Here is a 14,969-nt window from a genome sequence, read left to right on the forward strand (position 1 = left end):
GCATGCAAGCTCGTTAATTTGAAGTCCATCTAACTCAAAAACTTGAAACTACCAAACCCCAAACGCTCGGCCCAACTATCAAGGCTCCCAGCCGAGCGCTGCCCACTAAATGTTTTTTTTTGACAATCAATACCACATATATTCATAGTAACAAATAGTACATGGTAGAGATACATGAACTGACTCCAACGATTACAAAATAAAGTCTAAAAGATAGTAACAAATCTTCGAGGTCTTCAATTTCTTTCTTCTTCCGAACACAATCTTGTACTCTTGTGAAGGCAGCCAAAGATACATAACGAACCATAGACCTGTAGATACCGACGAAAGTTCTCCCATAATTTTTTGAGCCGCAATGCCAAGACTGCGTGCACGCACGCAACCATTAAAGCAGTCATACAACATCGGCAAGAGTATCAACACCAGTATATCAGGGAATAATAACCAACTAGCTTTGTCGTCGTCGATGGAGAGCCGAGAGTACGAATCACCATTGTCGAGGACGTAGCAGCCGGGACAAAAACTGCGAGGATAATCCTCCTCGCGGCAACAACGACAAAAGATCCAAAATTGATCTGGCGAAGCAAGATCCAAAGACCCATACCTAGAAAATTGTGATTGTTCAACACCACCATTGACGCCGGGAAGAAGATCTCGTCGCCGAACGAAAGGCCGAAGATCACTTATTGCATACGATGCCATCTCCATTGAGGGGAAACCAACAAGAAGGCGGCTACCAAAATCCTAACATAATCTAATGAAAACAATACTTTTAATCAAAACTCCACGCATAGATCGGGTTCTCCACTCCTCCTGACGCCGACGAAGCCGACTGGAGGAGGGGGAACCAATCTATGGAGGAGGATAAACTGGAGGCGGCTAGGGTTAGGGAGGCGGCTAGGGTTTTCCGCTGCCCACTAAATGTTAAATCCCCTTTGACACATCATCAATCCTCTCTTTGATTTCTCTGCTCGTCTCGTCTCGACTTCAGTGGCGGCGTGTCGGTAGCCATTTCTTTAAAATATTGACAAGCAACTCGTGAGCGCTTATGAGCGTATAACGAACAAATCCAAAAACGTGTTGTTATTCTTAACGAGTTTAACGATCTGAGCCGTAATGATCATGAGCTTAATGAGTCGAGCAACTCATCAGTTCAACCCTATTTGCAGGTAACCGTTGGTGAAAATACGTGGAATTATATCTGAAGGACGCGTTATCCATGGGTACCCAAGTCCATGCATAAAATTTCCATCCCTAAATACAATGGATGTAGTATATGCTTTAACATTTGGATTTGCCGGGTACCATCTAAAATAGTGGCAACAACTGCTTAAAAAACAGAAATAACATAAGAGGGGTTGCTATTTCTAACCCTGTATGCCAAAATTTTCTGCATATGAATCTTTTCAAAAGTTAAACAACATAAATTATGACCAGGTATGTAGAAAAATATAACATCTACGATTAAACCACTGTCCCAAAAGGATGTTTTAACTTTGTCTAAATTCGAATATATCTAGACAATAAATAGTGACTAGATACATCTAAATTTGATAAATCTTATACATCCTTTGCAGGGACGGAAAATATAAAAGCATATTTTATGATAGTTCTACAAATATTGATTAGATGTGGTAGATGTAAAATGGTTTTTTTTGTATATTTGATCAAAACTTTAAAACTACTTATATACACTAAATTTTGGTAGAGATGGATTATAACCGAATCTAATCTAAGGCATCCAACTTACAAAATACTGAGTTCCATCATGGATTAATGTTCTCTAAGTTAGAACCATTTCTCGATGGATCGACTAATACTGAATTTTTGGGTGAGACTATTTCTCATTGGGATGGTGTTATTCAATCTTAGTTGGAGCCTGAGGTAAAACTTGTGACTAGAACGAATCACGAAGCAATCACATTTTTCTCAGTTGTATCTTATATATAACTAACACGATTAACGAGGCAATCAAACGGTTCTTGCGGTTTTTCTCGATTACCACCCTATGCAAGTAGACAAATACCAATAGCAACCTAAGTTGCAACTCATGATAGCACGAATCACGGTGCAATTCTATAGGCCAAAGAGTCCACTTAGTCTATTGAGAATTGTTTTTGCGCGAGGAGTCTATTGAGAATATTATCGAAATCATTAATTTCTCATTACCCAAAAAGTATCAAACAGAAAAAAAGAAATCCATCGTCTCTTTGCCGACTTCCAAGCTCTTCCAAATCGAATCGCTCCAAGTCCGAGTATGTGTTGGATGGAGCTAGAAGGCGGCCGGGGATGACGTTCCCTCGTTCAACACCAAGCAGGAAGCAGAACAAGATACTCCCAAAGCCACCGCGTGTCCACCAGGCTGTCGACGAGAAAGCCCCGATCGAAGCATGGGGTGTGCGGGGCACACCAGAATCTCCTCCGGCTCCGGCTCCGGCTGGAATACCTCACCACTATATACCCTTTTCGTTTTAACAAACCCAGATCCGAGTCAGCAAAGCTACCTAGCTAGCTAAGCTCCGACCCAACCCAAAGCTCGCTCGAGCCACTCACTGTGCCCGTGAGCCTTAGCCCTTAAGCTTCTCTCTCCACCCTCCCTTCTCCCGGTCGGGCGGCGCCATTATAAGTAGCCCGGCCGCGCGCCGCCATTTCCCAATCCATCCATCCATCCATCAATGCGATCACGTACGTCATATCAAGGCACAACGTACTCCGAGTCAGCATAGCAGAGCACGGGGCAGAGCAATACATGGAGAGCGTGGCGGCAGCGGCGGCGATCTACCGGCTGCCGGAGGAGTGCGTTGCTCACGCGATCGCCATGACGACGCCCGGGGACGCGTGCAGCTCCTCGGCCGTGTCGCCGGCGTTCAGGGCCGCGGCCGACTCCGACGCCGTCTGGGACCGCTTCCTGCCGCGCGACCACGCCGCCGTGCTCGCCCGCGCCGACGACGGCGGCCACCGCGAGTGCTCCAAGAAGGAGCTCTTCACGCGGCTCTGCAACCAGCCCGTCCTCCTCGACGGCGCCACCATGGTGCGTGCTTAATTAACTAGTTCTCATTGCTACTAATTCACTTGCATTGTTCGCTAATCATCATGATTAGACGTACAAGCTAGGAGAAGTGACTGATCAATGGCTTTGCACGTGTTTAATTTAGAGCTTCGGACTGGACAGACGCAGCGGCGCGAAATGCTGGATGCTGTCGGCACGGGCGCTGAGCATCGTGTGCGGAGACGACCCATCGTGCTGGACATGGACTGCCGACCTCCCCGGATCAAGGTACCTAGTACATTGCTTCTTCCTGCATACGATGTACATGTGGGTGTGTGGCAGCTCTAGGTTGGCTGATAATATGAACTCACCATGCACCGCCAAGTTATTTTGGATTAAATTTAAGCTAAATTTTCGACACTTATTATAGATTAGAGGAAGGTACAGTACTTCGAACATTAGTATGTGGTGGAGCAAAGGTTGTTACTTTCAACATGTTTGAGATATACAGATAGATTAGAATATTCCACAAGATCAGCACACACATTGGTTTGTATGTTCCATTGTTCCTTACTTGCCTCCTAAGTACTTAGTAGGTAGTAGTTGATCGCCGTGCCACTACCACCACAGCTCAACTATATATATATATTTTCTCAACTCACCAAACGTACGTGTGCTTTTGTTGACCGAATAAATTCCGAAAAACTGAACAAATCTTCGCATGTGTTGCTCTGCTCTGACCCGTGAGTCCGTGACCGTGTTCTTGCTGTTTTATAAAGGCATTTTCTGTCGAAGAGGCCAGGATACCCCTTTTCGAGAAAGAAAACAAAATGGCATTTCCTACACTAAACTGTTCATACACACGTCGGCCTCCATGGATGCATATGCATGTACGTGGACGCGTGGTAGCTAGCCTCCTCATCTGCATGCAGCATGCATGCTGGCAGCTAATGGGCTTGATCAAGTTAATTAATTTAATTACCATAACTAATATAAGCCGTACATTAGCAAACTACTATTTTAATTTGCTAAAATGGCTTATAATTACATTATTGAACGGTTTCTTAATTTTATATTTTTGTGATTATAGGTTTCCTGAGGTCGCTGAGCTGGTCGACGTGTGCTGGCTTGAGATCACCGGGAAGCTGCAACTCTCGTCGCTCTCTCCCCGGATCACTTATGTTGCCTACCTCGTATTCTCCATCAATGATGACTCATACGGTCTCGAGTGCCACATTGGCATGCTGCCTCCCAAGGCCACGGTCACCGTCGTCGTCTCTAGTAACACCAAGCCGACATCGACATCGACGGAGCATACCCTTTGCCTACAACATATGCAGGGGGAGGAGGAGATGACGATGCACCGGCGGAGGCAGGAGTACGTGCGGCCATGGAAGAATTACGGGCGAAAGGTGACGAGAGAGGCCGACATGGACATCAGGTGCCCCCGCCGGAGAGGAGACGGGTGGAAGGAGGTTGAGCTAGGCGAGTTCACCGTGGCCGGTGATGAGGGCGTGGTCGAGGTGAGCTTCAAGGAGGTGGAGTGCCGGCGGTGGAAGAGAGGGCTCATCGTGCAGGGCATCGAGATAAGGCCCAAGCATGCTAACTAGTGTGTTGATGCCTTGATGGATTGATTTGCTTCCTCTTTTTTTTTTTCCTTCGGAGATGTGCTGATTTTAGAGCAAACAAAATTGACGCATGCAACTAGGAACGAAGTAATGCTAAAATTATCGTCAGCACGACGTGACGTGCAAGACGTACGTGGGTTGCACGTACGTTTGGGCAGAGTACAAATGCAGCTTTATGTGTATGCACATGTCCCGACTGGATTAAGGCTTTGATGTGGACAGACCGATTGCGATCAACGCATGGGGCCAGCAGAGGGTTGTCGTACCTGCATCTGCATTAAGCATGTACAATATGTTAAATATGTATTCTAAAGGTTAAGACATATATTATTTTTTGAAAGTTAAACTATGTTAAGTTCGATAATTTTTTTACCAAAAATCATTAACATGTAAAATATAAATTAGTATAATAGATAGATAATGGAATATATTTTCATACGATATCTACCAAATATCATATTTATTGGTAGATTTTTCTTAAAACCTGGTCAAACTTTACTCAGTTTGACTTATATTCAAATATAAGTCTTACGCTTTGAAACGGAGGTAGTATTGTAACTACATGGTACATCTAAATACATGGTTCATCGCACCCTTAATCTGCATGCATTTAAAAAAAAGAATCTGCATGCATATTAGCCACCAGACATGTGAAAGCCTGGTTGGACATATGCAGGCCTGAAGCCACTTTCTGCACAAGTTGTTAGATTATCCGGCCCATGACCTTGTCTTTCATGTGAATAGAAAGCTAAGCCTGCCATTAATTGGGTTGTATGTGTGTGCTTCTGTTATGCAAAAATTCTCAGTGCTTGGTTGCAATGGCTGAGCAAACTCTTAAGTAGATCCTTGGCAAAGCTCACACACATCACACCAACTAGTATTTGGCCACCTAAACCGGTGACTAAAGTAATACCGTACTACAACCCCGACGAAGAGTCCACAACGAAGCCTAGGCGGCTGCCCGGCGGGGTCACCGAGAGATGAATTTACTACTGTTAGGTTATATGAATCGTGATAGCTGGTCCATCGATGGTCCCACGTCTTTTTAACATAGTGAACTTAACTATTATTTGTGCTAGGTTTGTCAATGCACATTGTACATTAAGCTGATATTACAATATAAGGGTAGACATCTTATGCATTGACATCATAATAGATCTTTTTCCACCGAATGTTGTAAATATATAATTGGAATACTTTCTCTTAACCCACATAGCCAAGATATCCTCTATCTTCACTTTCCTAGAGTATGTTTTGTTTACATGCCTCAAAATATGAGAAATATATTTCAAGTCCTAGGATATTAGGAAAATTAACTTTTCTATCAAAAGTCCATGCATAATTTCATGCTAATGGTCTTGCACTGCACCAGTTTTGTAGGGTGAAACATCTTAGAATAACATATTAATATATTACCAATCCGAACTTCAAGACACACTTATCAGTGATTCATTTTATACTATATAAACTTCCACCATTATACTTACAACCTATTACACTAGAACCACTAGTAAGATATTTGTTTGAGCGTGCCGTTGAAAGATCTATATCATGATATATAATGGCATTCAAAATGCAAACACACATACATGCATACACACATATATATAATGAAAAATTAGTTCACACAAAACTTTCATTACAACATGCAATTTAATTTTCAGACAAGCCAACTTATTACAACTGGATAATAAAACTCCACAACTAATGATCAACATTGTTGTGTACTCCTTAAGACTATGATATGTTAAAAGATAAATTTAAAAGAGGTATAAAAGTTTAGTATTAAATTTTGACATGGTTTATTTATTTAAGTTGTCCATGGGTCCATTTTTTATTTGGAGTGACCCTGGTCTTATCTCATCAGATAACTTCGAAAGAAAAACTTTGACAGAAGAGATATTACAACTTAAAATTTTACAAGGTGATTACAGAGTGAGAGGCTGGTAAGTACATATATGGAGAACAACTGGAGCACATTGCGAACTAGTAATGTAAACTGAAACTGATTTGCAGCTCAATCCTCTTGACCGACTCGCAATCTGTTTAAACTGTTGGCTCTGTATTGACGAGGGCTTCAAAACCAGACACCACATCGTTATATTTTGGAAAAAAGTGGGTCTCCTTTGTTATGAGGAAAAAACACAAATTGCTAACCTATTTTGTGAGAAGTTACACATGATAACTTTAGTAACAACATGATGGCAAGAAATGGTGAGTTTGCTACTTTGAAGGTGAAAAAACATTATTGGATAAGTTTGAATATCACGCGGAGACAAAGTCGACTACAAAGCCAATTGGATTCTAAGTATGTGAAATATAACCTTTTAATTTTTGATTTTACCAGAAATATTCATCACAATATCATGCGTGCTAGCTCCACCGGTTCAGCGTCACGCAGAAAAGAAAATGCCGGCATGTCCATGCATACCATGGCCATAGCCAATGACCAAGATAATTACAAAAAACCACCACATTTCAGTCACGTGTAATAAAAAACCACCACTCTACGATTAACACTAAGTACGTAACAAATACCACTGATTCCTCTCTAAAGCTTGTTTAATCACATAACTGATAGGTGGGTCTTGTTGTTAGGGTGACGTGGCATTTGCATTTTGCAAAGAAGACCTTCATACATTACAAATTCTAATGTTGGGGGTATCATGTCGTCTTCCCTGCATTACATGCATCCCCACCGCTGGTCAGCTAACTGTTGCTCCCCTCAATGTGGCCGCACCGCCTTGGCCTCCGTCACCTCCCTGTTGTCCGGGGACATGGCGCCACCCATGCACAGAAGAGACGACACTCTAGTTCACAGAAAGGAACCAAAATGGTCCTCTGGTAATGGTGGTCATAGCTGCGGGTTTAGGAGTGGCTACTCGCCGGTGAGGATGCGCGGGAGGACGGGGCGGAGGCAGAAGATGTGGAGGACGAGCGGATGCATGGGATGTGCAGCAGGAGCAGGATGCGTGGGAGGACGGGATTGTCAAGCTCAGTCTTGGTCCCTTCGGCGCATGAATGGGAGGGTCTCTACCGCAAGAAGCGATGACAGTGAGCATCTCGCGGCCGGCGGCAGTGAGAACGTGAGGAGGGATGCGGAGGGACCGCGACCGACGGCTATAGCAGCAACAACGGGGAGGCGAGGAGGGACCGCGCGGGGGGGGGGAGGAGGAGTTTCTCGCGACACGTGGGGGGGGGGGGGATCGAGCTGCTCGTGGCCAACGGGCGCAGCGGTGGCGGCAACGCTCGTGCCTCTCCGTAACCTTGTCGTTCTAGTGTACGTCTGGGTCATGACCTCTTTCCATTTTTTTTAGAGGAGAGAAGAGATTGATATGATGTGGGGTCACTCTAATTTTACAGAAAAACCCAGAACATGAGTTAGTCTCTCGTGTGTATCTCTTAAACGGTTTTGGCGTGCCACATCAGCCTTACAACTAGACCCACCTGTCGGTTATGTGATTAGTCGATCGATAGAGAGGAACCAATGCTATTTGTTACGTGTTAACCGTAGAGTGGTGGGTTTTTAAAATAGAATGTAAATTGTTTTTTTGTTACACATGACTGAAATGTGGTGGTTTTTTGTAATTTTCTCTAAGTGTAGGAACCCATGTCCGAGAAGCCAGACACACCTGGGGGTAGGCTTGCATATAAAACTATCTTAAATCAATTTTGTGCATGCCATGTGGACACACACAAGTTTTGGAGCCATTCACACCCTTCGAGGCTCGATTTCTGACGAAACCCTACTTCTATTGACCGCGCGGTCTACCCCTTTGACTACATCCCAGTGGGGGTCTCCCGGTGGGCATATGTCTCCATTTGAACTTGGTTAGGTCATAGGTACATGTTTGAACAAGGATCAACCCATATGATCTAAAGGCCCCCTCCGGTTCACCCCCCAGTGAGTTCCCCCTATCGTCCAGAATCTGCCTAAGTGTCGGAACCCCATGTCCGAGAAGCCAGACACACATGGGGGTAGCCTTGCATATAAAACCATATCAGATACATTTTGTGCATGCCATGTGGACACACACAAGTTTTGGGCAGTCACACCCTCCGAGGCTCGATTTACGGGAAACCCTAGACCGGGGTCCCGGGGGATCTATACCGCCCTTATACATAGGTTTCCGCAAATGGGTTCACCAAAATAGTACCGAGGAAGAAATAAACAAATAAAAATGATCGGGATTAACAATTATATGGGTAAAAATTATCTTTCTACTAAAACAAAGTGTAAAAATAAAAAAAGGTACATAAGTTGTGCCGACGGCCAGGTTCTATGCCGTGGGTAGCCGTCGGCACAACATGAGAGGGGCCCAACAGTCAGCTGCTGTGCCGACGACCGTATTTGTGCCGTGGGCTACCGTCGGCACAGCCTGAACGGCGCCGTGACATCGTAACGGCTGGGCCCGCCTGTCAGTCGGTGTGCCGACGGTGGCCTTCCGGCACCACCTTGCTGTGCCGACGGCCAGGGTTGCGCCGAGGGTGACCGTCGGTGTACCCTGCGGTGTGCCGACGGCCGGCCTGTGCCGACGGTCAGCTACGTCGCCGGTCGACGAGGGCCTCTGTGCCGACAGGCCCGACATTTGGCCGTCGGCACATCGCCTGGCCGTCGGCACACATGAACACATGAACCCTCCCGTAGTGACGGGTCTCGTGTCTTCCTATCGTTGCCAAATCTCCATTTTGCTTTGCGAAAAGCCAATCTCCAGATTAATAATTCTGTTTACGTAGCATGCACGTAGGCATCTTCCAATACACACACACCCTTCGTGGCTTCAGTTAACGTAGCACGCACGGTTCCTTGCCTCCTACATATACATTTTGCTATTCGATAGGGTCCACTCAACAAACTCCACATCATATCACATCACAACGCCGAGTCGTCCACCCAACCGCATACCAGGCCGCGCTCGATCGAGAAGCGAGCGTAGGAAGCAGAGAGTGCAACCATGGAGACGCCGGATGCCTGCGAGATCGAGCGCCTGCCGAAGGATCTCCTGGTGCACGTGATCTCCCTCACGTCGCCGGGGGACGCCTTCCGCGCCACCGCCGTCTCCCGGGCCTTCCACGCCGCCGCTGACTCCGACACTGTCTGGTCGCGCTTTCTGCCGAGCGACCTGCCGCGGTTCGCCAAGAAGGAGCTCCCCCGCACGCCGCCATCGACCAAGAAAGGGCTGTTCCGGCGGCTATCCGACGAGCCCGTGCTTTTGCCGCACAAATTCATGGTACGCGAAGGTCTAAGGTCTAACTGTTGAATATAAATATATTACTACCTAACCCCTTTCCATCAATTTAGATTTTAGGTATAATGCATCAATCCTATATAGTATCAAAACCTTCTTATACAGTATAAAAAATAGAGAAAAATATTTTGCGCTCCACACCGAACCCACGCTAAAAACTAAAATAGCCTAAACGTGAGAGTGAGTATTGAATATAAATATATTACCTAGCCTCTTTTCATTAGCTCGAACTTTTAGAAAACTTGGCTAATGTGCATTAATCCTATACTTGCTACCTCCGGCCGCTGCTTCATTTGATGCGAATGTATCTCTTTCTAATGCTAATGATGATACGTGGATGCAGCGGATGCAGCTAGACAAGGCTACTGGCGCCAAGTGCTTCACGCTTTCAGCGAGCGCGCTGCAGATTCCGCCCTATGCCAGGCGAGGAAATTGGATACGTGTGGGTTCAGATTTTGACTACAACAAAAGGGGCAAAAGGTTTGATCGAGCAGTTTCAACATTTTTTCGACAATGAATTTATTTAATTACACATGCTATAGTTTTCTTCCGCCTTCCTCCGTGACACCCTTCGTCACTATATATTTGCAAACAGGTTCTTACAAGCCGTTGTACTCGACTATATACAAGGGCTAGATATCCGTGCAAAGGTACAACGCAAGATGCTCTCCCAAAACACAACGTACGTGGCATACATGGTGTTCAAGCTACCCGATAGATTCTACGGGCTCGATTTCCCGTTCCAGGATGCATTGTTTGGTGTTACTGGGAGCGAATCTGTACGTCAGGTTTGCCTGCAAGGCTACATCGAGGATGGGGACAGGGCTGACGAGCCGCCTCGAAAACACATCTTGCCAAGTTGTTATCCTAATAGGTGTGACACGATCCCTCCTATAGATGATGTTCATTTCCCTCGTAAAAAGACTGGCGGTTGGATGGAGGTGGAGCTGGGTGAGTTCCACAACGAGAAAGGGGAAGATGAGATCTCCATCAGCTTAATCCAGACCTCAAGCCGCAAGTCTAGCCTCATTGTGTGGGGCATTGAGTTGAGAACTAAGCAACAAAGGCCAACATGACAATATTATTAGGTAGCAGTTGTGAATTACCTGTTGGGGATAGGTTGGTTCTCATTAATTTGGTGTTAACAAGTCTACCAATGTTTATGTTATCTTTCATGGAAATACCTGTTGGGGTTAGGAAAAGACTAGATTTCTACAGATCTAATTTCTTCTGGCAATTTGATGAAAAAAAAGAGATATAGACTCTCTAAATGGAACATTGTTTGTAGACCAAAAGATCAGGGGGAGTTTGGGTATTGAAGTTCTGGATTTAAAGAATAAATGCCTACTGAGTAAATGGTTATACAAACTCCTTACTGAAGAGGGTATGTGGCAACAAATTTTGCGCAATAAATATTTGCACTCTAAAACTTTAGCGCAAGTTGAGGCAAAGCCTATGATACGTCCAAAACGTATCTACTTTCCCGAACACTTTTGCTATTGTTTTGCCTCTAATTTGTGTATTTTGGATACAACTAACACGGACTAACGCTGTTTTCAGTAGAATTGCCCTGGTGTCTTATTTTTGTGTAGAAAATCAACTTTCAGGAAAATCCCCGGAAATAATTGCAATGGGCCTATTTTTACAGAAGACCCACGGAGCCAGAAGACGTGACGGAGGGGGGCCACGAGGCGCGCACACCACATGGCGGCGCGGTGGGCCCCTGGGCCGCGCCGCCACATGGGGACGCCGCCTCGGCCAGCCCCAGGCGCTCCCCTCTGGACTACTTAAAGCCCTTGACCTAAAAACGCACGTGGGTTCGACCAATTTTCCACAAGATATCCAGAACTCCGCCGCCATCGAAAAACCCAATCTCGGGATCAGAAACTCCGTTCTGGCACCCTGCAGGGACGGGGAATAGGAGGAGATCATCACCATCATCGCCACCGACGCCTCTCCATCGACCATCCATGTTTCCCCTATCCATGTGTGAGTAAATCCCCGCTATAGGCTGAAGGGGATGGTAGGGATTGGATGAGATTGTTCATGTAATAGCCATAAGATTGTTAGGGCATGGTGTGTAGTATCCGTTGTTGGTACTTTTATGATATTGTTGCAACTTGTTATGCTTAATGCTTGTCACTTAGGGCCCGAGTGCCATGATTTCAGATCTGAACATGTTATTGATTCATGATGATATTCATTGTTTTATGATCTTACCTGCAAGTTGTATACACATATTGCTGTCCGGAACCCAAGGCCCCAAAGTGACAGAAATTGGGACAACCGGAGGGGAAGGCTGTGATATGAGGATCACATGTGTTCACGGAGTGTTAATGCTTTACTCCGGTACTGTATTAAAAGGAGTACCTTAATTACCAGTAGTTTCCCTAGAGGCCCGGCTGCCACCGGCTGGTAGGACAAAAGATGTTGTGCAAGTTTCTCATTGTGAGCACGTACGACTATATACGGAACACATGCCTATGGTTGTTTAGTACTTGGATACTGTTTTATTATTATCTGCAAATGCCTAGTCTTGATTATTACATGATTTAACTTATCCATGCAGCACCCGTTCATCCATCCCTATGCCTACAATATTTTAATCCTGCTGTTTACTAAAATCACTACTGCTGTCTTTATTACACTGCTGCTTATATTTCACTACTGCTACTGCTATAAAACTGTTACTACTGATAAACTATTGCGAGCAAGTCTGTTTTCAGGTACAGCTGAATTGACAACTCCGCTGTTAAGGCTTACAAATATTTTTTGGCTCCCCTTGTGTCGAATCAATAAATTGGGTTTTACTTCCCTCGAAGACTGTTGCGATCCCCTATACTTGTGGGTCATCAAGACTATTTTCACGGCGCCGTTGCCGGGAGCATAGCTTTATTTGCAAGTTCACCCGAATTGATATTGTTCGTTGCAAATCCTCCATCATGGGTAAAACTCGCGATGCTAAAGTCGCCATATTACCATCCACTACAAGAAAAAGTACAACTCGAGTACCTCTCGCTGCTCTTGATTCACCATCTGTGATAAGTCAACTTGTTTCACCACCACAAGCTTCACGTGTTGGTACTTCGGCTGAATCTGAAAATTCCTCTGATAATTTTGATGATGCTTCTACTGTGCTTGTTGATAATGGTTCATTAGGTCCTTTTCTAGATGCTACAATTGCTAGGTCTAGACAAATTGAAATTACTGAAATTCCTAATGAAAATACTGTTACACTCGTTAATTCACCTGAGTCTGTTGAACACTCTAGTGATGATCCCGATGAAGATTATGTGGAACTTGATGATAATTTTATTGATAAATGTAATGCTACTACTGGTGCAAGTAACATTAAAAGCTTCTTGCACAACATGCTGTTAGATATAAACTATCTCCTGATCCTAAACTTGCCACATCTCCTATAAACATTAAGGATAAGGATTATGATTTTTCTCTTGATTTATCTCATATATCTATTGTTGAGAAAACACCTTTTTGTGGTACTAAAAAAGGGAGTGCTGTAGAGCACATGAATGAGCTTTCTACTTTGAGTAGCTTGTTTTCTGATGATATCAAGAAGCGTACTTATTTTGTTGCCAAAAATTTTCCTTTCTCATTAAAGAATGATGCTAAAACTTGGTATAATAGTTTGCCTCCTGATTCTATTGATAGTCCAAGTAGTTTGCTTGATGTTTTGTTTCGAAAAGATTTTCCTGCTAGTGCTCAACATATTGCTTTGCAAAAATTTTATAGTTTTGACCAGGAAGATGGAGAGGAATTGCCTAAAGCTTGGGCAAGGTTTTGCTCTCTTCTTAGAGCTCGGCCTGGACATGATTTGGAAAAGCATGACTTGCTTGATATATTTTATAGTGGACTAACCATTGAGTCTAGGGCATACCTGGATAGTTGTGCTGGTTGTGTTTTCGGAAAAGAACTGCAGACGAAGCTGAAGAATTATTGGCTAGAATAAGCCAAAATCATGATGATTGGACTGCACCTGAACCAACCCCAACACCAATATTGAAGAAGAGGGGTATGATTGAATTAAATGATGAAGATATGAGGGAAGCCAAGAAATCTCTTAAAGAGAAAGGTTTTAAATCTGAAGATGTGAAGAATTTACCTCCCATAGAAGATTTATGTAAGATAACTCCCCATTCATCCACAATTGAGGTACATTCTCTTCAACGCTTTGATAAAGGAGACATTCCTTACTCAAAACCTCCTGATCAATGTTTAGATGAATTTGATAATTATGTTGTTAAGCAAGATAACTTTAATATGAGAGTAGAGAATCATTTAATAGAAAATTCTCAAGCTATTAGTAAATTGCATGATATTGTGGAGAGAACCTCCAATGATGTTAAGATGCTTGTTAAACATTTTCATATGGTTCAAACTCAAATTGATCAACTCACTAAAGTGCAAAATGACTTGTTAAAAAATACTTCTAAAGAAAAACATGCTTAAGATGTAACACCTAGAGGTGGTGTTTCTACTCAGGATCCTCTATATCCTGAGGGGCATCCCAAAAGAGTTGAACAAGATTCTCAACGAACTAAAGAAACTAGTGCTCCTTCTAAGAAAAAGAAGAAGAAACATAAAACTGTTGTAGAATCTTCGAACTTCGTTAATGATCCTAATAGTATTTCTATTTCTGATGCTGAAACTGAAAGTGGTAATGAACATGATAAATATAAAGATAAGAATGATGTTTCTGATAAAGAAGAGATTGAAGATAAACCTGAAAAGCATGCTAAAAATAAAAAGTACACTAAAGAAGATTTCATTTCTAAGAAACATGGTAATGAAAGAGAACCTTGGGTTCAAAAGCAAATGCCTTTTCCTGTTAAGAAACTAAAATCAAAGGAGGAAGAACACTATATAAATTTTGTGATTGGATGAAACCTTTGTTCTTGCAAATCCCTTTGACTGATGCTATTAAATTGCCTCCTTATTCAAAATATATGAAAGATATTGTCTCTAACAAAAGGAAAATTCCTAATGAGGAGATTTCCACTATGCTCTAATTACTCTTTCAATGGCAAGGTTCCAAAGAAGCTGGGAGACCTAGGTATACCGACTATCCCTTGTTCCATCAAG

General features: G+C 43.7%; 1 protein-coding gene across 1 annotated transcript; it reads left to right on the forward strand.

Moving 5' to 3' along the window:
• Positions 1 to 2,749: 2,749 nt before the first annotated feature.
• LOC124691045 (putative F-box protein PP2-B12) lies at positions 2,750 to 4,599 on the forward strand. Its single transcript, XM_047224333.1, has 3 exons — positions 2,750 to 3,031; positions 3,156 to 3,277; positions 4,080 to 4,599. The coding sequence occupies exons 1-3, from the start codon at positions 2,750 to 2,752 to the stop codon at positions 4,597 to 4,599; spliced, it is 924 nt and encodes a 307-aa protein (XP_047080289.1).
• Positions 4,600 to 14,969: the final 10,370 nt, after the last annotated feature.

The sequence above is a fragment of the Lolium rigidum genome, chromosome 2 (genome assembly GCF_022539505.1).
Source record: "Lolium rigidum isolate FL_2022 chromosome 2, APGP_CSIRO_Lrig_0.1, whole genome shotgun sequence".
In the NCBI taxonomy this organism is placed as follows: domain Eukaryota; kingdom Viridiplantae; phylum Streptophyta; class Magnoliopsida; order Poales; family Poaceae; genus Lolium; species Lolium rigidum.

What these genes read in the sequence shown, in the direction of transcription:
- LOC124691045 (XM_047224333.1), top strand. Translation starts at nt 2,750, where the DNA reads ATGGAGAGCGTGGCGGCAGCGGCGGCGATCTACCGGCTGCCGGAGGAG. An exon ending in TCCTCGACGGCGCCACCATG is followed by an intron (nt 3,032 to 3,155) that starts GTGCGTGCTTAA and finishes TGTTTAATTTAG; the next exon opens with AGCTTCGGACTGGACAGACG. An exon ending in GCCGACCTCCCCGGATCAAG is followed by an intron (nt 3,278 to 4,079) that starts GTACCTAGTACA and finishes TTGTGATTATAG; the next exon opens with GTTTCCTGAGGTCGCTGAGC.